At 39.7% G+C, this 22,683-nt stretch overlaps 2 protein-coding genes across 4 annotated transcripts; one reads left to right on the top strand and one right to left on the bottom strand.

Moving 5' to 3' along the window:
• The first annotated feature begins 5,354 nt into the window (after positions 1-5,354).
• slc6a18 (solute carrier family 6 member 18) lies at positions 5,355-12,888 on the top strand. The gene is made up of 12 exons (XM_020643151.3): positions 5,355-5,732; positions 6,840-6,980; positions 7,066-7,203; positions 7,700-7,881; positions 7,986-8,096; positions 8,178-8,290; positions 8,387-8,515; positions 8,606-8,762; positions 8,955-9,159; positions 9,255-9,414; positions 9,517-9,679; positions 11,222-12,888. Exons 1-12 carry the CDS (start codon positions 5,591-5,593, stop codon positions 11,414-11,416), a joined length of 1,836 nt encoding a protein of 611 aa, XP_020498807.1. The 5' UTR covers positions 5,355-5,590; the 3' UTR covers positions 11,417-12,888.
• On the bottom strand, positions 12,174-21,670 carry tert (telomerase reverse transcriptase). Of its 3 annotated transcripts, none has more exons than XM_020643148.3 (15): positions 21,387-21,670; positions 19,664-20,978; positions 19,396-19,585; positions 19,153-19,306; positions 18,474-18,641; positions 18,120-18,281; positions 17,931-18,032; positions 17,758-17,843; positions 17,523-17,639; positions 17,315-17,386; positions 15,415-15,603; positions 15,008-15,134; positions 13,490-13,551; positions 13,184-13,308; positions 12,174-13,082 (listed from the first exon to the last, which is right to left on the bottom strand). In XM_020643148.3, exons 1-15 carry the CDS (start codon positions 21,600-21,602, stop codon positions 12,937-12,939), a joined length of 3,231 nt encoding a protein of 1,076 aa, XP_020498804.2. In that variant the 5' UTR covers positions 21,603-21,670; the 3' UTR covers positions 12,174-12,936. The 3 variants fall into 3 exon arrangements, with proteins under 3 accessions (XP_020498804.2, XP_065804298.1, XP_020498805.2); XM_020643149.3 differs by having other exon boundaries at positions 12,948-13,082; positions 13,176-13,308; XM_065948226.1 differs by lacking the exon at positions 17,315-17,386.
• Positions 21,671-22,683: the final 1,013 nt, after the last annotated feature.

The raw sequence follows: 22,683 nt of genomic DNA, 5'->3' as shown, positions 1-22,683 counted from the left end.
TTCACTTTTGTTGATCATCTCTCTACTAGAGGTTACATTGAAAATAAACCCTATAGCTCCAGACGAGGCTGTGTGGTTTTACCAGGCCAGAAATGTTGCTTACACACTCAGATATTTACACTGCAGCTAGTCATTTCTTGAGAAATATCAGTGTGACTTTCAATATATGCAGACATTGCTTATAAAAAAAAAAAAACGAGACAACAAAAATCCAATGCAGCTTCATCAGATCTGGATACTGTTCAATAAAGATTTTCTAAAACCACAAAAAAAAGTCTTAAGGTGATTCCGTTTAGTACTGGAGCAACTGTTTTAGCTTTGCTGTCCTAAGTGTCCTTATAATTGTAAACCCTACTGTACAAGGCATGTGAAGTATCATGTATTTTATAAAACCTTTAAGATGAAGAAATCCTAGATTTAGACCTGCACCAACACTGAACCCTCATCAACGCTCCTCTCTCAAAAAGGAGAACTCCAAGTCAATACAACACCAGTAGGTGGCAGAAACAGACAACGTTTTGAAATAGTATCTGAGAGTAAAGACGAATCAATGATAATGTTGATATAACTGAATGAGTTTATTTTTCAGGCATTTAATAAATAGAATTTCATAGATCAGAGGCCCAACAAATGTTGGAAGGTATCACTTACATGTATAGAAAAAAAATTAGACACTCATCTTACCTGCATGGCTTTGGAGTGGAGCATCTGAGGGAACACCAGAGGCATGAAACAATAGGAAAAACCCACCGACCATCCCTGTGATTGCATCCGATTCATAACATTAAAAAGAATGATTCTGACTGAAACGTAAAGGCATGAATTTCATTGTTCAGTATAAGCATAACGCTTACAATGTTTTAATTTTTCAAATATCTACATCATTTCTCTCTCAAACGCCTCAAAGTGGGATTGTTAATCAGTAGCAGGAGGCCCAAACAGATAGAACCTGACAAAACATATCCTGCTACACTTTACTTATCCCACTAGACCATGCATAATTTTAGGGTCAAATAATTCCTGTAAGGCTTTCTTGTAGTAACATCAATATAAAACATTACTGAAGAGTTTGTTGATCAATTGAGAAATAAATAAAAGTGTTCATTCTGAAAAAGGGGAATATCAATAAAAATGCTCACGATGCTACCTCCCTGACAGCTTCATCGTGAATTTATTTTTCTTCTTTCAATTGTTTTCATACTTACAAAATGTCTTTCAGGTTAGAATATTTTGCATCGATGTGCATTTCCTTATATGGACTTGAGCTTATAAAGCGTTTTTCTAGTCTTCTGACTACTCGAAGCGCCTTTCAACAGCATCTCACACCTATCCGTTCACACACTGATGGTAGAGGTTTCTATGTAAAGTGTCCATCAGAAGTAACTAATCCATTCATACACATTCATACGCCGCTGACGAAAGCGCGGGAGCAACTCGGAGTTTAGTTTCTTGCCCAAGAACACATCAACAAGTGGCTGTAGAAGCTAGGGATCGAACCGCCAACCTTCTGTCAAAGGTCAAATGTATAACATAGTTTTCATTTACTTTTCTTTTCTTTTACAGGTTAATAATAAACATAAAAACAAATACATGAATGCAGTCTCATCATTTATGTGCGACTTACTGATTAGACCAGGGATGGGCAACTTTGGTCAAATTGTAGGATACAAAAACAATAACAGTCAAATATGTCTTAAATTCAACTCAACATGTACCAGTGATCAAATATTATTATGGACATATATCTGGTTTTCATGATTTCATGGCAGATTTTGTCATGTTTTCTTCATGTTTCCAATTAATTGATATGTAAAAATTGACCTGAGGGCCACATTGAGGGTTGATGGGGGCCTCATGTGGCCCCCAGGCCGGCAGTTGCCCACCCCTGGATTAGACCATATTCCCAAGGCAGCTATGTTGTAGTGACGTCATGCTCAAACTAAAATGTTGTTATAACATCTGTTAAATTCCAGGTTGTAAATGTTACAAATCTGAGTAAATATTTCCTTATGTAGCTTCCCGAGCGATAAGAAACTACAGAAACAATGTACGTATATTGAAAATACGGAGAGGCCATATTGTATAAGTTAAGATAAATATTCAATAACCCTTAAAGGGGTCATATTATGCTTTTTCTGGTTTTATATGCTCTTTAATGTTTTTTCCAAGTGTCCTGTGCATGTTTAGGCACATCTATGTGCAAAAATTCAAAGTCCGTGGAAACGCGGCTTCGCGCGATCATTAGTTACCATCACAACACAGCTAATGTTGACATTCAGCTGCTTCCTTATGAACAGTTTTGTTTGAGAGTCCCAGATATGATATGAAAGGCAATTACATTTTATTCTTATTAATGTTTGCACAAGGAAATTGATTATTTAATTAGCTGGATTCTTGAAGAAATGTACAAATATTGAACGGTTGATTTTCAATTTATGTTTGCTAGTCAAAAACACAATGTTTACTGCACAGTGTTGGCAGACCCTGGTGTTCTTGCACTCATCGGGTTCAGAAGTCTATGTATCCTCTTTTAATACTTAAGGGATCCTAGCAAATTCATCAGCTCATTTGAAGTTGGGAAATAGGCATTACAATCGATGATAAAGTTTCTTATCTATTGTATTTATTTATTGTCCATTCTATGTTGTATGGTGATCGTGGGCTGTATGTAGGCCTATGTATGTATTTTACTGCTGACTGCAAAACAAATCGCCCTCTCGCAGGAATAATAAAGACAACCTTAAACACTTGAACCTTGAAAGATTATGATAATGCTCAATTTTTAAATATCATATGGGAGCATACTGGTCATACTAAACCACCCCACAATGCATTGCAGTTTTTCAGCCAGCCAGCCAACATGCCGCTAACAATAAAATAACCGCTGTGGTAAAGAAACATCTTCAGATAACTAAGGAGCTGTCTAACCTACTGAACATGTTTTTATTGTTGTTAAATTATATTATGCAGCACAATGGTGAAGCTAGCTTAGTGCTAGCTAATTTAACAAAGGTCAGACCCGAATTACCTGATTGACAGAGACTTGTGACATTGAGAGGACAGGATGTGATTTAGTATGTTGTATGCATGTCATACTAACTGTCAGGTTGCTATGCAGCATGCAATATGCAATTTATACAGTTGAGTATGTAGTAAGCAGTACATTAGTTTGAAGTTTTGGACACAACCTATGACTTGCGCTTACACTGACCTCGTGGTAGGCTACCATGTAGGTAGCAGACCAAATGGAGCTAAACTAGCATCAATTTGCACTAACAAAATCAAAAAATCTTCAAAGCCATTTCAAATTTGGTCAGCATATTTACAAAACATAACAGAACATCTTAGAATACTTACAAAAAAATGCATTCAATATTCTCTTTTTTTTTCACCTGAATAAGGGGAATATCAACAAAGACAGACAATCCTTCCTATCAGACAGCTTCATCAAGAAGGAAATACCAAGAGAACGCTCCCTTCTGGCCTCAACAGCAATGATAGTCATTTACCAGCATCATCTCTGATAAGACTTTCCTGGTAGGCAACTGTAAATCATACTGTACAACTGTACCAGGAAGGTAAACTTACATGTACAGAGTGATTAACCTGAAAAAGTGTTTTGACTTCTTCAACAGAACATTTATTAAAGGGATACTTCACCTGTTAAAACATGAATCTGTATTGACATTGGGTCATATATGTAGTAGAAATGTGAAATAAATTTTGAAGTTGGTGCCTACTTCTTGGCCGAGAAAAGGCAGAAAGTGTCTTTTTGGCTTATGTTGATGAAAGACACCAAATCCCAGAATGCACAGCATCACAGGCCACTCCCACTAAGGTCCTCTAGTTCAGAATCAGAAATACTTTATTAATCCCAGAGGGAAATTCGATTGATACAGTTTCTCCAAAATACACAATATAGCAGTAGAAATATAGTCCTAAAAACATTTACAGACATATTTACTTCAACACATGAGGCTGTTTCCTCAACTGATTCCAAAATTTCTTCCAGAATTGATCTTGGAAATTCCTGGCAGAAAACAGACTCTATGTCTGTGTCCATAGGCAAACAGTGAGCGCACAGACACTACCAGTCCGCCCCAGCTCGAGCCGGCCCCGGCTTCTCGTCCTCACCGCCACCGACAGGCAGGCCTTGTGTCTCTGCTGATGATCTAGCAGCGGCCAGTGGCGGCAATATAGCAATATAGCCGCGAGACGGTTGCTGCCAACAGGCCTGTCTTGTGTCGCGGAGCCCGGCCTCCGGGCTTGCGGAGGCGGGGCTCCCTGCGGCCGGGCTCGCGGCGGCTGAGCTTCCGGGGGCCGGGCTTGCGGCGGGGCTCCCAGCAAGCAGCCATCTCGCCGCTATATTTATATTTTTTCGCCATTATCAGCTTTCTCCATAGAGCCTGTTAGCATAGCTTCCAAGCAATATGGCGTTTCGATTCTGGGAGTTCCCACCCACTGATCTGTGATTGGTCTGTAGCTTCAGTGGTCGAAAATATGAGGAACTAACGTTGTAGTTTCACCCTGCTATCCGCAACAGCTTCCAGCGACGCAAAATCGTCATTTTGCATCACTGGAAGCTCCTTTTCAGACTTAGAAATACAAAGATTTCCCATCTCAGGGGAAAATGAGGACGGGATGCACGACCATTCAAAGATACTACCAGGTTTCTAATGATACAAAGCTTAATGCAAATGGGTGAAGTATCCCTTTAAACATGTTTAACCTTTCATACATTTTAACAATTGTTTCAATGACACATTTTATAAAGACTTTGCTTTTTTGTTTCTGCAACTATTTTTTTTGTCTTTTTTCTTATTTATTGATTTTTTTTTACTACTGATCATTTTTATTTTGGTGATAAATTCCACCTATCACAAAAGCAACAAAAATACAGCAACAGATTTCAATTTAATTCATAATATTTTTCTATAATCATTGACAATAACAACCACACATTTTACTGTAATTTGAATTTACACAAAGATTAAAAAAAATCTGATTAGACTTTCTGGAATCAATGTAAAGAAAAACTTTCCTGCCTGCATTTACTGTTTCTTTGAAGTGTGTTCTTCTCACTATCTCAAATACACTCTATGTTAAATTGCAAAGAACAAACTATAAACTTGTATGGTTGTAGTTCTATCAACATCTGAAAAGTTCTTTAGGTCTTTGTAACACTGAAACATCACACTGTTATCCATTATGTAAGTCATATGACACTCCCATTTTAAATGAGCAGGGAGGTTTTATCACTAAATTATCGTGGGTGAAGTTTTCACTCCCTTCTTGGTGGCCTGGTTTCTTTTTTTTGTGTGGTGGGGGTGTGGGGACACACACATAAAATCAGTATCTCTGACTAGAAGCTGCATCCCATTGGATGTTAAAGGACAGCCCACAAAAAAAGGGGAAAAGAGGATGAAAGAGGAGAACTGGACATCACAAAGACTAAACCGTTTAAGGCAGCTCTTATTTATAAACTCAGCTTAGGTAGTTAGGGAACTCAGGACTAGACTGAAATAATACTACTTATCAGGATCATTAGCTGCATCCTTGTAAAAGAACCAAGACCTTTTATTTGGTTGGAATGGCAAAAACTAAAGACTCTAAGGTGGAGGAGAGACCCAAGTGGGACAACAAGGTTCAGTACATGTTGACGTGTATTGGCTTTGCAGTGGGACTTGGAAATGTCTGGCGTTTTCCTTACCTGTGCCAAATCTATGGAGGAGGTGAGATGCTATTTTATTATGCTTTTATATGAGCCGCGTTATGTTTCCCGTAGTTTAATTGAAGTTGATCGGTTTAGTAGTTTTCACTGTAAGTCTTATTTTTTCTGTCTTCTATATGGAGTCATGAGATACTTCAATCTTATCCGAAATGTAGTTGCAAAACCACTTGTCAAAGTTTAAGCATTAACAAATGAACTAAGCCAGTCATAGTCACTGTGCTGGAAATGGTGAGCCTTATCTGTATTTCATGGATTACAGTGGAAATCAATGATGGACGTTTTTTGTTCAACAGCCACACTTCTTGTATTTACTTCCTCATAGTTTCCAGTAAGATATCCAAAAGTCACAAAAACACAGACACCTAACCTGGATCAGGGTTAAGTCAACAGCTAAAGCTCTAAATGTGCAAACGGTGTGTCAACATGACATATTAAGTCCTAGATTCCTGATTCCGACAGGTTGTTACCCTCAGCATAGCCTCTGTTTGACCTCGGCTTAGTTCCCTACAGTCCTGGATCTTTGTTATCTGAGTTAATTGAGGGTAACTAAACCCCATATTTTCAGTTGTAGTGCTCTACCCTGGAATTTAAAAAAATGCATTTAGAATGTCAATGTACCAACTTGGAGAAAGGGGGGGGGGGGGACTCCCCCACTCACTCCTTTCGCGCCGTTATCAGCGCACACACACTTGACTCCCCACACCACAGTTCGCCGAGTCGGGTGACGAGGCTTTTATAGGTTTGGTGACGTGGGGCTGCACTCCTACGTCATACTGTACGCTACACAGCCGTTAGAGTGTTTCAAACTGAAGGGCAGACACTATGCACATTTCTAACACAATATTTCAAATTTCAATACTTTGTACTCAAATGTCGAGATTGGGACTTGGATTGAGCCATAACACTACTTAATACTCAAATACAGAGGTTTATAGTTAAAAAAAAGTGGTTTTAGGGTTTAGTTACTCTTTAAGTGGTTGTTTTAACTAATTTTTAAGATGGATGGATGGGTGGAAGAACTTGTGCTTATTGCAACTTGAGTAAACACCGTCTAATCTGGTCTATGTCTCACTGGGAGGTACAGTCAATGTTTAATTTGTGTCTTCAGGTGCATTCCTCATCCCCTACCTGATAGCGCTGGTGTTTGAGGGCCTCCCATTGCTCTACCTGGAGTTGGCCATAGGACAGCGACTCCGCAAGGGCAGCATTGGTGTCTGGAACTCCATCTCACCACTTCTGGGTGGAGTCGGTGTGTGGTCATGAATTTGAATGAATTTCTATTGAAATGTTTATTCGCCAGATTTCTTTTGACTATGTTTCCCCTCTCGGTGCAGGAATTGCCTCCATGTTGGTGTCATTTCTGGTGGGTATTTTCTACAACACCATCCTGGCGTGGGTGCTTTGGTACTTTTTCCATTCTTTCCAAAACCCTTTGCCATGGAGCCAGTGTCCACTCAATGATAACCAAACAGGTAACAAGAAAAACACACCAGCCGCTCTTGATACATTTACTGTCGCTCACTGTGATTTCAACCACCAGCAGTAAAACAAGGGTAGGAGCCAAGGTTTACAACATGTACAACTCCATTGTGCTGTATAGTAATTTAAGTATGAGAAGTTTGTGTTCAATTAACAACTATAAAGTTGCAAAACTGTCACAAAGAGGAGTGGTTTACAACCAAGCTCTATGTGGCATCTCAGGTGAATTTCTGATGGGAAAATTACAGGATTGCTCAATGAGAGAGATACTGCAGCACACAATGTATTAACATAAGCATGCCTTTCATTTAAGTTGTGTTGAAGCACACATTCACTCACACAATCTGTGACAAGCACAAATAAAATCCCCTTGTTTTCAAACTAATTCATGGAAATAATTAACAGTCAGCATTCAAATGAATCTTTGTAGAATTTATAGAACTACACTCATGTTGTCACAATGTGTTGCTCATGTTTTCATCCATAAAGACTACAATGTGGAATGTCAGCGGAGCAGTCCAGTGAATTACTTCTGGTATCGTGAGACCTTGAACATCACACCAAACATCGAGACCAGTGGTTCCCTTCAGTGGTGGCTGGTCATCTGTCTGGCCAGTGCTTGGTGCGTGGTCTACATCTGTCTTATCAAAGGGATAAAGTCCATGGGAAAGGTGTGTTCAACCTTCTGAAATCGCTAAAGAAAGATGTAGACTTCATTTTAAAATAATAAAATGTGTTTTTTTTTTTTATAAATCGCCATGTTGGTATGTTTCAGGCTGTGTACGTTACAGCCACTTTCCCATACCTGGTGCTTACTATTTTCCTAATCCGTGGCCTCACTCTGCCGGGAGCTATTGATGGACTAGTGTACCTCTTCACTCCTAATGTGAGTTCAGTCAATTATTGGGACTAAGGGTGATATAAGACAGCATCTTGTACCAAATCCAGATTTTTGTGCTTCTTGTAGTGGGATATACTCAAAAATCCCCGCGTGTGGCTGGACGCTGCAACCCAGATCTTCTTCTCTCTCTCTGTAGCCTTTGGGGGTCTCATCGCTTTCTCCAGCTATAACGAAGAGAGGTAGGGGCTAAGATGCCTATACTCCCTCTGGAATACTTACATGATTTGTGTGATGACTTTTAAAGTTATTTTTTTTTCCTCTTATCTATTGGTTAGAAACAACTGTGAGAGGGATGCTCTTTTGGTTGGAATAATAAATAGTGCCACCTCTCTCTATGCCTCCATTTCCATCTTTGCCATCCTTGGATTCAAAGCAACTACTGCCTTCAACTCATGTCAACAGGAGTAAGTGTGCACAACCTTTTTACGTAAATCTCAAACTTTGTTTTTTCTTGCTGATATCAAAAATGCTGATCTTTTGTATTCCCTCTGCAGCAACATCTTGACTCTGACCAACCACTTTGAGATTCCAGACAAGAACATAACATTAGAGACCTACGACCAGTGGTTCGAGCATTTAAATAGCACATATCCAAAAGAGATTGCCAACTTGCCCCTGTGGCACTGTGACCTGCAAACATATCTTGGCCAGGTATTGTCATTTTAAAAACACATCAAAGCGTGTAGATCGCATTTTTTCCCCTCTCCCTTTATCTTGCGGTCATTCCGTGCTTTTGCCTCCACTTTCTCATTTCAGTACATCGTGTGCAGGTCAAACATGTACTGTCAGTTCATGCAACGTTACTCATTACTCTCTTGCCTCTTTTGAATCTTCCTCCCCCAGTCCGCATCAGGTACCGGTCTAGCTTTTATTCTATTCACTGAAGCCGTCATAGAGATGCCAGGCTCACAGGTATGGGCTGTGTTATTCTTCATTATGCTCTTAAGCCTGGGCCTTTCCTCCATGTTCGGAAACATAGAGGGAGTACTCACACCCATCAATGACCTCAAACTACTGCCAAAGTGGATCCCTAATGAAGTCGTAACAGGTACCTGCGAATCAGCTCAAGTTGTTCTGAAGTCAAAATGATTTGTTTGTTTTTTTTCCCTTTGAATCTGAAGAGCTTTTTTCTCACTTCCTCAGCGATAATCTGCTTGATATCCTTCCTAACGGCTCTCATCTTCACACTCGGTTCGGGAAACTACTGGGTGGAGGTGTTCAACAACTACGTTGGCTCTGTGCCTCTGCTCATCATTGCATTCTTTGAGTTCATTGGAGTCATTTATGTCCATGGAATGAAAAAGTAAGCGTTTGGTATAACTCTGTAGTCCAATTAAATCTCTGTAAAATATATATACTGTATATATCCTGACATTGTTTTTCTGGTCCCCTTGTCCATTGACAGTTTCAGTGAAGATATTTATTTCATGACCGGGTCGAGACCCAGCATTTTCTGGAGACAATGCTGGCTGTGGATCAGTCCTCTGTTACTCCTGATTGTGTTGGTTGCCTACGTGATTGTCCAGGCACAGGAATATCCTGTCTATCCTGCATGGAATGCAGATAGGGTAAGCAATATAACATAACATAAATGACTTAATCCCGTTTTTAATCCATTAAACAGCAAGATACTCAGTTGATGATAGGGGCTGGTGTGCATGGATCATAAAGAAGTAAAGGGCCATTTTCAAAGGACAGTATTTTAGGCTGCCAGTCTTTTTCATTTAAAGAATTAGGGCTGCTCGATATATACATTTTATCAATAAATCAACATTTTCAAACATTGAAATCAAGATTTACTCTTTAACTTACTCCTTACTCTAGTTTACATCCTCCCCCCACGTTTACTTCCTACAGAGTGGCTGAGTAGCTCCAGGTATGTGCCACCCAGCAACAAGTATCTGCTGAAGCTGCTCTGCCTCATTTGTACTTTTGCTGTTTCCTTAACCTGCATAGTTCAGATTTCCATAGTAGACAAGTTTACAGTTTACATTGTAACCCCAAAAGAATAATTCAGGTCACTTTATTAATCCTCAATTCTTTGTCATTTATTTATGTCTTTTAGAGGACCCCCCCCCCCCCCCATACTAATTGTAAATCAAGCTTGGGGAGAAAAAAATCGGAGATTTCATTTTTAGGTCATATCACCCAGCACTATAAAGAATTGATGAAATCAGAATACATGTGAAAAAAGACTAACGCTGATAGAGGAAAAACAACAACCCGACTTTGCAGTTTTCCATAACCCTAAAGACTGATTTCCATTTATTTTTTGTTTTCATGCTCTCCCCCTTTACTTTTTGATTAATTCCCATCACTCTTAAATTAGCCCATCACCAAATGGTGAGACACCAGCTGACCACATAGCAGTTAACAGCTAAGACATCAGAATATTGGCCCTACTACTGATAATACTGACACTACTTTGATACTACTGAAAGATTTCTTAACAGTGTTCACTACATACACAACACAACAGTATTGCTGAGTGAAAAGAATAAAGATATCCGTATGACCATATCCATCGTAATGATCCCTCAGGGGCCGTTGTAGAATAAAATCAAGTGAATATCAGATTGACATTTTACAGCTTTTTTCATATCGCTCTAAATGAGTGATGATATTGCTTCATGTTCTCAACGTGTTCAAATGCAATAGTAACCCTTTTTCTTGCCAACTTCATGAGGATGTTGTTTTAGACTTCATCCGATAAATTTGATGGTGTACAGGAGTGGTTACACAGTAATGGAAATATTAAATCCTCTTCCTCCTTGGAGGTAGATTAGGTGATTGATACACTTTGTTCACAACACAGCAGAAATCAAAAACAACAGCTAACCGGGGTCTGACAAAAAATATATCCTACATGCCCCTCTTAATTTGACCAATTCATAAATCGTTACTAATTTGTTGAATATTATATATCATAAATGAAAAATCAAATGTGTTAGCATTTACCAGGGAGTTACTTAAAGCAGTACTTTGAATAGTTTAGCTAAGCGTAATGACTTTGTTAAAACTGAGTCAATGCCTTTGAAATCATTTTAAATCTAAACATGTTGTGATTCTCTACACATTATAATGTATGTTTCTTTGGCTCTATTTTTAAGGAACCCTTTCCTGGCACTGATACACTGAACTACCCAGAGTGGGTGTTTGCCATCATCATCCTTCTCTGTGTCGTTCCTGTGCTTCCCATCCCTCTGGTCGCGCTCTACAGACTGATCTTACGCTGCACCAAGAAGTCCTCTGCTCGCACTGACCTAAACCCCTACTCCAACGACGGCTTTCAGATTGAAACATAGGAAGCTTGCAATAAGAACACTTAGGAAACACAGGCAACCATGTTAACATGTTTTCTGAAAAGAAAAAGGAGATCTTAATGGGACGCCAGAATCTGTGGAATTCTGGAGCACTGACTCATAATTGTTGTGTACTGTTATATTTACAATCATTTTTATCAGGCATTGATTTGACAGATGACAACTCAAATTTGCTCTTTCAATAACACATCTGGATTTATTCAACAGGGAAACTCTTATTAAGTGAACAAGATATAATACAAATCAACATAATTGATGCTGAAAACACAACAGCCATCTTTGATTCCACATTCACAGAAACGTTTATCTGAACCACACACTCACTTAGGTGTTCATACAACACATGTGTAAAGGGCGTTGTGTGCCTGTTTATAGTGTTATATATATATATATATATTATATAACTTTATACAGGAAGGAATTTCCAAGTGATGTCACATGGATTTGTGTGGAAAACAACAGTATCAAAGTCCAGCTAGTCAAACGGCTGTGGGAAGTATTACAGTAGCAGGATGATTGTCAGTTATCCATTTTTACTGATCCGGTTGTTGAATAGGGCCTGTTTATGACTCAGGTTTATCACGAAGGATTTTTTTTTTTTTATCAGTTGGCTAAGGCCTGACTTCTTGGCACAGAAGAATAATTAAAAGAAAAATTGGCACACTTACAGGTCAGAAAATCCACATGACTGATTTTAACACCCTGTTCTTCCCCCTCCCTCGAAACCGGAAGAAAAGTCAAAACAAGGTGATTTTAAAAAAACAGGTTTTTTTTTTTTTTTGGGGAGAGAGAGAGAGAAAAAAAACAGATTAAATCTCACAACATACACATTCTGGGCACAAAGCTGAACTGCTTACCAATAACTCAGGGCTGAAGAGAGTTTTTGCAGTTGTGTTGTTGCGAGATGTTTTTTTTTGGATCAAGCTGTTGATCTACACCAGGATGGCAAAGAAATCCTCCGGGATCCTGGGATGGGTCGCCTGTCGGACCCTGGCTAGCCTCAGGTCCCCCAAACGCCGCTCCAGACTGCGCTTCCCTGCCAAGAGGATGACCGATTCAAAGATGTTCCTATTTATTGTCCTTTAACATTTCTTCACTTGAATGTTTTTGATACCAGTAAACTCAAATTAAGTGATTGCAATAACTGTGTTTGTGTTCCTGGAAGATCATGGCGTCCCTAAACCTGTTTGGTTGTCACTATCTCTCACAAAGTCCTTTTTTAAAGATCAGTGGCGTTCCTGGCAAGTTTAAAAGCTGATGATTAATACATCTAATTTCTGCAGCCTTTTCTTGGATACATTCTTTGACCTTTTTTAAGTATTTATACACATGTAAGAATATATTCTGCTGTGTTTTTAAATGATGCAATTTCTATTCTACAGCCTATTGCATTTCTTTCATATAAAATATGCTATATAAACTTTATTATTAATAAAATGAAGATTTCATTACAATTGTGCTTCCATAGGATAGTTCTTGTGTAATGTTGTTACACATGAGGGTTACATACGTTTGTGCAGGTGTGAGATGAGACTCCTATATAGAGGACGGTGAGGTGTCAGCACCAAGGAGAAGGAAAGACAGAACAGCAGCTCCACTGCTTCATACTGCAAAATGCCGGTCTGGGCCTTACTGCCCAAACTTAGTCCTACATCCAGGAAGAGATAAAGAAATGATGATAAATACGGTACAACATTTATAGTGCTTTAAAAAAAAAAAAAAAAATTCAATACATAGGTACAATTTTGCCTTTGTTGCTGCTCCTGATGAGACGATTTGCATACTCGGCCATGTCCCATATCATCTGCAGGAAGTACATGGGGTTCTTGGCAACGGTCTGACCAAAGGGCAAACTCAGAGCGCACACATGGAACCTATAAAGGAGTTGTTCGTGGGTGGTGGGTAAACAAGACACATTATTTTTAGGAACCGTATGATTTATAAACATTTGAATAAGGAATAAAAGCGTCAATGAAAGTGGTGCAAACATAATTGGTGACAACTGGTTTAAAACATTTTTTAAAAAAGGGTAAAAAGTAAGGCTCATGTCTTCACCTGCAGGCCTGAAGCAGCACCAGCTCGTAGATGTTCTTGTAGACCGCCTGGAGAGAATTGGTCTGAGAAGGAAAATAAACCCATCAATAAATAATAATAAAAAAAAAAAAACTGAAGCATTTAATCAATAAAGCATGTCGCTACATTGTATCCCAATTACTTGAAACGTCACGACTCATTAAAGCAGTTATTGTGAAACTTGGACAAGTTTACAACTGTTACTAATCGACTAGTTGCTGTTTGAGGGTAAATTCCAGCTGGTCACCTTGGATATTTTTTTTACTCTACTTGTTCATTAATTCCATCTGATCGCATTATTTTCGGACAGAAAGGGCCGGGTCAGGTTTCCAACCGTCTTTTGGGGGAAGACGCCCTTAAATTGGGACACAGTTAATTTATGTTTGTCATCCAGCGGATTGAACGTGTACATGGCCTTTGTAGAGGATCTTTACCTCATAAATTAAAAGGCTTTTTTAATAAAGACATTTTTTTAAGTTGGTTAAATTGACATGGATCAAAAGACAACCAACAATCATTAAATTCATGATAACAGTTGTATTATATATATCTTTTAAAAAGGGATCAAGCGGAATAGTTCAGAATAAAATTCAGACAACCAACTCACATATACCCTTTCCTCATTTACATTGTCTGTAAATTGCTTCAAAGTAACTTTGCATGCTACATTAGGGCTAAAAGTCTACAAACATGCTAATGACTATCTCAGGTGATGCTCGGACAAAGCTTTAGTTTAATGCTTAAGTCAGCATTTTCACATGCTTACAATTACAAAAATAGATGGTAAATGATAAATGGACTCGAGCTTGTATAGCGCTTTCTGGTCTTCTGACACACTGATGGCAGAGGTTTCTATGTAAAGTGACCATCAGAGGTAACTTATCCCATCAATACACACTCATACACCACTGACAAAGGCGCGTGTGCAACTTGGGGTGACGTGACTTGCCCAAGGACAAATTGGAAAATCTAGCAGCAGGAGCTGAGGATCGAACCATCGACCGATACTACCAACTGAGCCACAGCCGCCAAAAATAATATGCTCAAGTTTAACAGGTTATCTTATGTTTACCATGAGAATCATCTTAGTTTAGTGTGTTATGAAGTTCTCGTTTGCTGTTTGGCACTAAGCACAAGTTCAACTCAAGCCACAGGGCCTCGGATGAAATTATGTTGTCACGAAAAACAAATGAATCAGCATTCCCACCAATTAATACTAAGACCTGATGTGGGGCACTCCTTTAAGTAGAAGGATCAGCACCGAAGTCATAGAATTCATAGTCTGGAGAAAATGATTGTCATTACAAATCTAATGGCATAAGGTAAGCTAAAACTAGTGTCATATGATAGTTAGAAACCTGCCTTCAGCATAGATGGAGAAAAGCTACAATGTTCCTGTAGAATAAAATGTTTTTTTACAGTGACAACATCAGTATCAGAATTGTTCATGGGAGTTATTTACAGGCACATGAAAGCCTTTTAGATCACTATGTTCCTGACCTTCAGGTCCAAGAACAAAGCATGGAACTTGAGTCTGAGGATAGACATCAGCTTCCTCCTCATTTGCTGTCCAGCTGAGTGGACAGAGCCCAGGGTAAGACTGTAGCGCAAAGACAGACCTGCATAGCTGAGACAGAGAGAAAGTAAGAAAATCATTCATAAAAGTTGAATTTGCTTTGGAAAAAAAATGTTTGGCAAAGAAGTTATCTTTACTGTGTCCTTTGCAAGAGTATGAATCACACATGTGAGACAGGCAGTCGTCTCTAAGACTGTTTATGAGTAGGTGCAAAGTTCACTGAAGTTACAGGAAATGATAAAGAATGCCAAAAGCTCAAGAACACATCATGTAACAAGCACACTCAAAGCAATTATTCTACCGTGTAATTACAGGTGACAGGATGCTTCACCTTGAATAATCTTTGTAGACATCCAGTGAGTGGGTGTCAAGTAGCAGTCCACACCAGGGGAAGAGGCAGCGAGGGGGGAGCACACGGATGTCGGGACAAGAGTCCACAGTCCCTGACACCTGGAAGTTGACTGCAACCTTCTGGGGGTTGACCACCAGACCATACTGTGGTACCCCGGCCAGCAAGACCCTATGAAAAAAAAAACAAAAAAAAACAGCATGATGTTTATCAAATCTGTCTCTCAACATTTTTCCATAAAAAAACAACATTGTGTAGTTCTACATGATATAGATACTATCACCACCACTAAATGGAAATTAAAAGTGAGAGGCAGTGACTATTTTTTCTAACTATCACTGTGATGTTTCTGTGATTATTTTCCCTTGAAGAGATAAAGCAATGAGATCTGATTTAGTTTCGAGGATGGTAATTTCAGAGGAATATCGATACTAATCTTGAGAATGAGTCCAAGCACATCATATAACACTTTAACATATTGACCTGGAGTTAACTCAAATTCACAGGAAAAAAAAAAACTCCTTTCCTGTTTATTGATAAGAAACACTACTCATTTGAGCATTGGAATGTGAAACCTTTGAATAATCCATTGGTAAAACAGAACACTTGGATATGTGTGAACTAGGGATGACCCGATACCGATATGAGTATTTGGCATCGGTCTGAGTACTCATACTCGTACTCGTAAAACTACACGGATACAACGGTACCGATACCACTTTACGGCGGGCGTGCGCCTCTATTCAGCTGAGCGGGTAGGCGGAGAGAAGCGAGATGTCAGCGGTGTGGAGATATTTCAGCGTAAACGATTACGACAAAAGAAGAGCAGACTGCAAACTTTGCACTGCAAAATTGTCAAGTGGAGGGGTGAAAATTAGCTCCTTCAATACGAGTAATTTGATTAAACATCTTAAGAACCAGCACGCCGCAGAGCTCACGGAGTTTGTTAAAGCTGGCAGCGGGAGACAGCTACAGCCAACTTTGCAGCAAGTTTACCAGAAATATACTGCTAAGTGTATGCTGTGGTTTCCCTGCCTACTATATCCTAAAACACAACAAGTGCCAGTATTGACAGATAAAATGCAAATTCAGCATCAGGTTATATACATGTTAAGTCTCTCAACCACATACAATCACAAAAACTTCCATTTCTAGCCTTTTGTCATGAATTGAAAAGCACAGCACAACTGATAGATGTATTCAGAACAATTCAGTTTCTGCCTTTAATGCTGACTCACTGCATGTTATTAAACTTTCTCGGATTCCCCTCGGAGATAAAGCAATAATCCTGATGTTACATAAGCTTTTCATTTTAATTTTAAAGCTTGAAATTGGTTATGTTTATTTCATGTATGTCTAATGTGTTCAATTACAGATATTTATCATTTACTGACTCTATTTTAGAATTTCTGGTCGTTCAGCTTAATTTGCTTTTTTTTTTTTATGTCAAGAACAATATTCCTTTGAATTTCAAAAGTTTCCATGCATTAAGATCAGTATTTCCTCATACATTTTATGTAGTCTTACAGTGTTTAAATCAATTAATTATACCTGATGTCGTCATCAAAGGGAAGACTGATAACATAAATTGGATTTTATTATTTTTCTACAAAATAATGCGTATGGTTTCTGGTAATAATTTTGCTGCCACTGAAAAGGTTATGCCCACACTCACACACATACAACAAATTAAAATAATATAGGGTAATAAGTCCCAGTCAAATCTTGCATTACTGCAGTCAAGCTTTGAAACAGTTTTTGTCCTCTGTCTGATAAAAGAAAATCAAGTAGATTCAAAAGAATTAAAATATTAAGTTGAAATGTTGGTTGAGAGCTCTTGTGCCATGATATCATGGGGTCATAAAAACTTGCTGTGTCATACCTGAGAAAGGCTTGAGCTTCATGTAAGTCTGGTGTTATCAGAAGGAAGTCATCTACCATCCTTATTAAACATCTACTGGAAACAGAGAGGTTAATAACAGATCCAGGAAATATAGAAGCACTAACATATCGAAAGAGTGCCTCCTGCTGCTACAGATGTGTCACTACATCTATGAATATTGCCTTGAATACGGAGACATCTACTGTACCCTTTCTTTCCAGTGATGTCTCTGAACAGACTGTTCTCCATGTGGCCATAGCACATGCAGCAGAGCAGACTGGACACGACAGAGCCCTGAGGAATCCCTCTGCACTGTCGGTATGTTCTGAAACACAGCAGACCAAACCCAATCATGTATAAAGCTATTTGATTGTCATTACATTTCCAAACCAGCTTTGACTTATTGAATACTTGAAAGTTGATTTATCGTCTATGACGCTTACTTCTTCCCAAACTGAACAACACTGCCAGTTAGCATTTGGGTGAAGAACTGCACGGCTTCTCTGCCATGAAGATCTGAGTTGAAATGCTTAAAGGAAGAAAAAGAAATACGATTCAAAAGGTACTAATGTTGAACATCCTAATCCAAAGACAAATCTGAGAAAGTCACTCATACCTGCTCTACCAGTATGGCGTGGTGAACTCTGCCGCTTTTCTGCAGTGACATCACAAAGCCTTTCATGTTGGTAGATCCCATGTTGTCATCCAGAAAATCTGCCTTTTTTTAAACACACAAGGAAATGGATACTGTGTTTGAATATACATACACAGGCATAGTGTGTGCAGCATGTGTGTGTAACGGTACCTGTCTAGAAAAGGACTTTTTCAAGCCCTCATGGGAATCGGCCCAGATCCTGGCATAGCGGCGGATGGTGAAGAGTTCATCTTGGACGGGGGAAAGAGCCTGGCCGATCACCTCAATGAGTTTTTCATGAGGCAGACTCTCAAAGGCTCCACTCACATCTACCTTGAGTGCAGAAACATGACGGAATAAAGGGGGGAAAAAAAGGATAAAAAAATCATTAAAAACATTTTTTTGACTGGACATGTGTCAGCCCAATGTTTGATCAATTAAGATTAAGTGTAACATGCAACAATTGAATTAGATGTAATTCTGCATAAAATACATTGCAAACAATGTATGAGGCTCAACACCAACCTTAACAAAGTAAAGTGGTTGTGGCTTCTCCTTCTGGGCCGGAGCTACAGAGCGCATCACCTTGTGAATATCTGTCACCCCCCACACTGTGGAGCCCAGGAGGGAAGGAGTGGAGCGCACACAGGCATGCAGCATGTCTAACAAGTCTCTAACACGCACCTGGTAGAGCTGTGGGGGGGGGGGGAGAAATCACCTCAAAATGTGCACATGCTCACAAAATGTAATAATGTTGTTATTATGTCTTACTGATGTTATGTCATTTAAAATATACCATTACTTCAATACTATATGTGTTGCAACAGCAATGCATTTTTATTACATCATTTATCAAAATAAATTCATGATTTTTATATAATTGCAACAATTTACTTTTATAAATATTAATAAATTATCTTTTTCACTTGTTTATCTTTTTCTTCAGCATACATGCCATATTTATAAACCCTGTACACACACACACACACACACAAACTCTTTGACTTATTCATCTGTTAAAGTTTTTTTTTTATTTTGGGGAAAATATCCTTAAAAAAAAGTCATCAAGACTCTGCTGGTCTATGATACTGCCACAGTCGAGCTTTTGTTGTTATTCCACTTGGCAAAAAAACAACAACACATGTAATAACACAAACCTCGTGAACATGTAGCGGGGAGTTTTCACATCGTTATAAAAACGTACCCTGGTTTTGGCGTCTGCTCCCATGACTCGTGTGATAGGCCTCATGCCGTCTGTCTTGGGGATGAAGCGGAGGCGGGAGATGACGGTGGATTTGGGGAGGGCTGCCACCTGAGCTGGAGTCAACTCCTCCATCTGACCCTTGGAAAGGTGACCCCTAAAGCACAAAAAGATGGTTTTATGAGCTTGCGTGAGCATGACTGTAAGAGAATACGTGATTTACAAGTTGTGTGTCTGTATGTGTACCTGAAGGCCAAGTCTTGCAGTTTTGCCCAGGCTTCCTGTCTGTAAAACCGGATGGAATTTTTCTGACCCACACTCTCAGTGGCATAGAAACAGGCTCGAACCAGGCCGACTACATAACCGTCCAGAAGCCATGCCAGGAACTGGCCCAGGATCTGTGTGCGGTATGAGAGCTCACTGGGCGGGATCCTGCCTGCAGATAAGAGGGATTTGGTTAGGTCATCAAAAAATTCTCCAACATGTTGCATTAGAAAAATAAACAAAACCTTACCCGTTTTACTGATCTTCAACCAATCACAGTCATTCACCTTCATCTTCCACATCAGCTCAGCCAATGAGAGCCTCTCAAACTTGCCACTGCGCAGGAAGCTCCTGACTCTGCTATAGAAATGAAGTCGGTTGTGGTCAGAGCCCCACAGCTCCTGAGGGATCACAGCGGAGAGGCATTCTCTCACAAACATGTAGACCCTGTGAGGCGCGCAGTGCTGAGTCAAGAAGGAGCTTAGCTTCCCTTGTCCTGCATCAGTCACCTCAACCGCCGGGCACATCCGCTGCAGTATTCTGCTGTAGGGACATTTCCTGTGTTGACGCAACACCTGGCTGAACAGGGGGACCATGTTAAAAAAGCGTCTGGGGAGTTTCTTTGGCTTTCTTTCCAGGCCGTTCAGATAAGCCAGTCCTTCAAAAAAGACTATTCTTACCAAATCTTGCCCCTGAAGCCTTTTGCCTCCATTAGCACTCTTCTTCTTCCTATTGAGAAGGAAGCCGCGTATCCCCTTTCCCCCATACAGGAATCCAAGAGTGCGGATCAAACACTGTGAAGGAGAAGGAGGGGGGGGAATCCCCGATCTCCAGCTGGGTCCTCCTTCCAAGGGCAGTGTGGTTGGCTGCGTTTCAGCATGCTGTTTGGAACCTGTCAAACTATTTTCTGAAGGCTTCGTTAACAGTGTTGGTTCCACTGACTCTGGCTGCTGTTTCTCTAATGTTTTAAAGCAAACCTGTTGGCTTTCATTCGTGGGTCCTTGCTGTTCTATCTGTCTCTTCTTTGCTGAAGGAGGCATAACTCCCTCCTCATCACGCTCCTCAATTTCTCTCTTTCTTTTCCTGTTCTTTATCCTCATATCCCTATCGCTCCTTTTCTTTCCGCGACTAGGATTCTGAATTTCCTGGCTCCTTTTCAAAATCCCTGCACCTGCATTCCTTCTCAAATGAGCTCTGTGGTGTCTTCTGGACCGAGGTTGAAGGTTAAACCCGGTGGACGCAGTAGTCATCGATACTCTGTCATAGACAGGACCACCGCATACCTGGAAAAGACATGACGGAGGGACAGCCACAAACACAGAACAGCTCTCCAACAGGTAGCGTGTGATGTCTGTGCCGAGACGCGTGCAGACTTTTCTCCACAGGTCACTTCCATGGATGTAAGCAGCGCTTTGTGTGATATCTCCTTGGAATTTGAAGTGGTCTGCATCCCGCTCCTCCTGAGCCAGGGACAGCAGATTGTAGCCATGGGCCAAGACGTTCCTCTTTCTTTTTCTTTTGAGGGTGTTAAGCAGGAAGGCCAGAAGTTCAGGCAGAGTACAAATCTGTGAGAAATGTAAAAAAAAAAAAAAAAAAAAAAAAAATCCATTAATCTCTCTCATTTGAGTAATATATATTAAAAGACCCATCATGTTCCTTTCCAATATGCATGGAAGGAAACATCACATCCAGTTCCCTTTAACTCTGATGGCTTTGTAGAGATTACCAATGAATTTACTTTTAACATTTAATGTATAAAGGCGTTTACAGAAACCTTGGATAATTGGTTTGTTTGTGGGCGTGCTGTTGAATTCCCCTATTTTAACAACATCACGGACAGAATAACAACCAGCATGACAGCCTTACTACTGCTCCATGGCTACACAAGAAGTAACCCACATGTCAGGTCGACACTGACGAACCAAAGGACGAATAGATGTTTAAATGGGGGGGGGGGGGGGGGGTTAAGTTACCTGGTTGCAGCTTGGTACTTGCTGTAGTTCCTTGTCAAAGCATACAAAAATACCCTGCACGAAAGACTTAAAGCGGTTTTGGTCGGACTGTTCAATAAGCACTATTCTCTGTCCCTCTCTGAACACAATGCCTTTCACAAACTCTTCAAGTGTCTGTGTGTGCTGATACAGCAACCGGAGGATGTCCAGCGTACGGGACATATCGCTTGTGGACATATTGACCGCATGACCTGCTGTGCTACAGTTCAGTCCACGTCACGAAGGATATTTTAGGCAGTGTGCTGGTTGAGCTGTATTTGGCGTTTGAGGTCCCGCGTCCTCCTCAGCCAATGAGCGATCAGTTTGTTATTAGTGTCCAATCAGTTACCATCTTACTCCGGCGGTGGACCAATAGACAAGAAGAAAGGTAATGTTGTCCTTTAACTAGTAGGTGAGAAAATGTACAGATTCAGGCTCTTGAGAGAAATAAAAAAAGGATGTGTAAGGCAAGTTTATTTATATAGCACATTTCAACAACAAGGCAATTCAAAGCGCTTCACACAAGACATCAAAAGCATCATGACAGAGGAAAGAAAATAAACATTAAAATAGAACATTAAAAAAATTAATTATTAAATCTGAACATAAAATAATTCAAATGAAATTAATTCAAAAAATAAATAAAGTAAAAATATAAAAAGAGTTAAAAGTTAGATTAAAAAAAAAGTAAAATTAGACTTTTCTTCAGTTGCCTGTAATAAGATCCAGAAAAATGACTTTAAACTCTTTTTGTTGTCCAGCCTAATGAGTTGCAGGCAGAATATTGAAAATGTGGCAATTCTTTGTTTTCTTAATGAGGTTATTAATGTTCATAAAAATCTTTTTAAAAAAAACTTGACCTTTGACCTGTGTTTGGAAGTTAAGGTACTTAAGTAGCTCAGTCTGTAGAGACTTGGGTTGGGAACCAGAGGGTCACTGGTTCAAGTCCTGGTGTGGACCAAATATGGAAGTTGGTCTGGTGGCTGGAGAAGTGCCTGAGCACTGCCAAGGTGCCCTTGAGCAAGGCACCAAACCCCCCACCATTAGCTCAGGAGCCCTTCTCTCCATTAGTGCATGTCCATAGGATCCTGATCATAGGATCATGTGTGTGTTGTATGATTACAGAGTGTAAAAACTGTAATTTCAAGAAGTAAAATCTAAATCTAAAATGTATTTCACTTGGTTGCATGGTTAAAATAACACAACCAACACTATTTCTTTGCTACACTTTAGTCAAGCTACTGTGTGTGTGTCAGAAGTGCTTGATGACAGATACTAA

Source organism: Labrus bergylta, chromosome 19, assembly GCF_963930695.1.
Source record: "Labrus bergylta chromosome 19, fLabBer1.1, whole genome shotgun sequence".
NCBI lineage: Eukaryota > Metazoa > Chordata > Actinopteri > Labriformes > Labridae > Labrus > Labrus bergylta.
The sequence above is the reverse complement of the archived record's forward strand: the minus strand, read 5'-3'. Positions and strand labels throughout refer to the sequence as shown.

Coding starts and splice junctions, on each gene's coding strand:
- tert (XM_020643148.3), bottom strand. CDS start 21,602: ATGTCCACAAGCGATATGTCCCGTACGCTGGACATCCTCCGGTTGCTG. Junction 20,979..21,386: donor AAGTACCAAGCTGCAACCAG/GTAACTTAACCC, acceptor CATTTCTCACAG/ATTTGTACTCTGCCTGAACT. Junction 13,083..13,183: donor CATCAGGAGCAGCAACAAAG/GCAAAATTGTAC, acceptor TCCTGGATGTAG/GACTAAGTTTGGGCAGTAAG.
- slc6a18 (XM_020643151.3), top strand. CDS start 5,591: ATGGCAAAAACTAAAGACTCTAAGGTGGAGGAGAGACCCAAGTGGGAC. Junction 5,733..6,839: donor GTGCCAAATCTATGGAGGAG/GTGAGATGCTAT, acceptor TTGTGTCTTCAG/GTGCATTCCTCATCCCCTAC. Junction 9,415..9,516: donor TATGTCCATGGAATGAAAAA/GTAAGCGTTTGG, acceptor GTCCATTGACAG/TTTCAGTGAAGATATTTATT.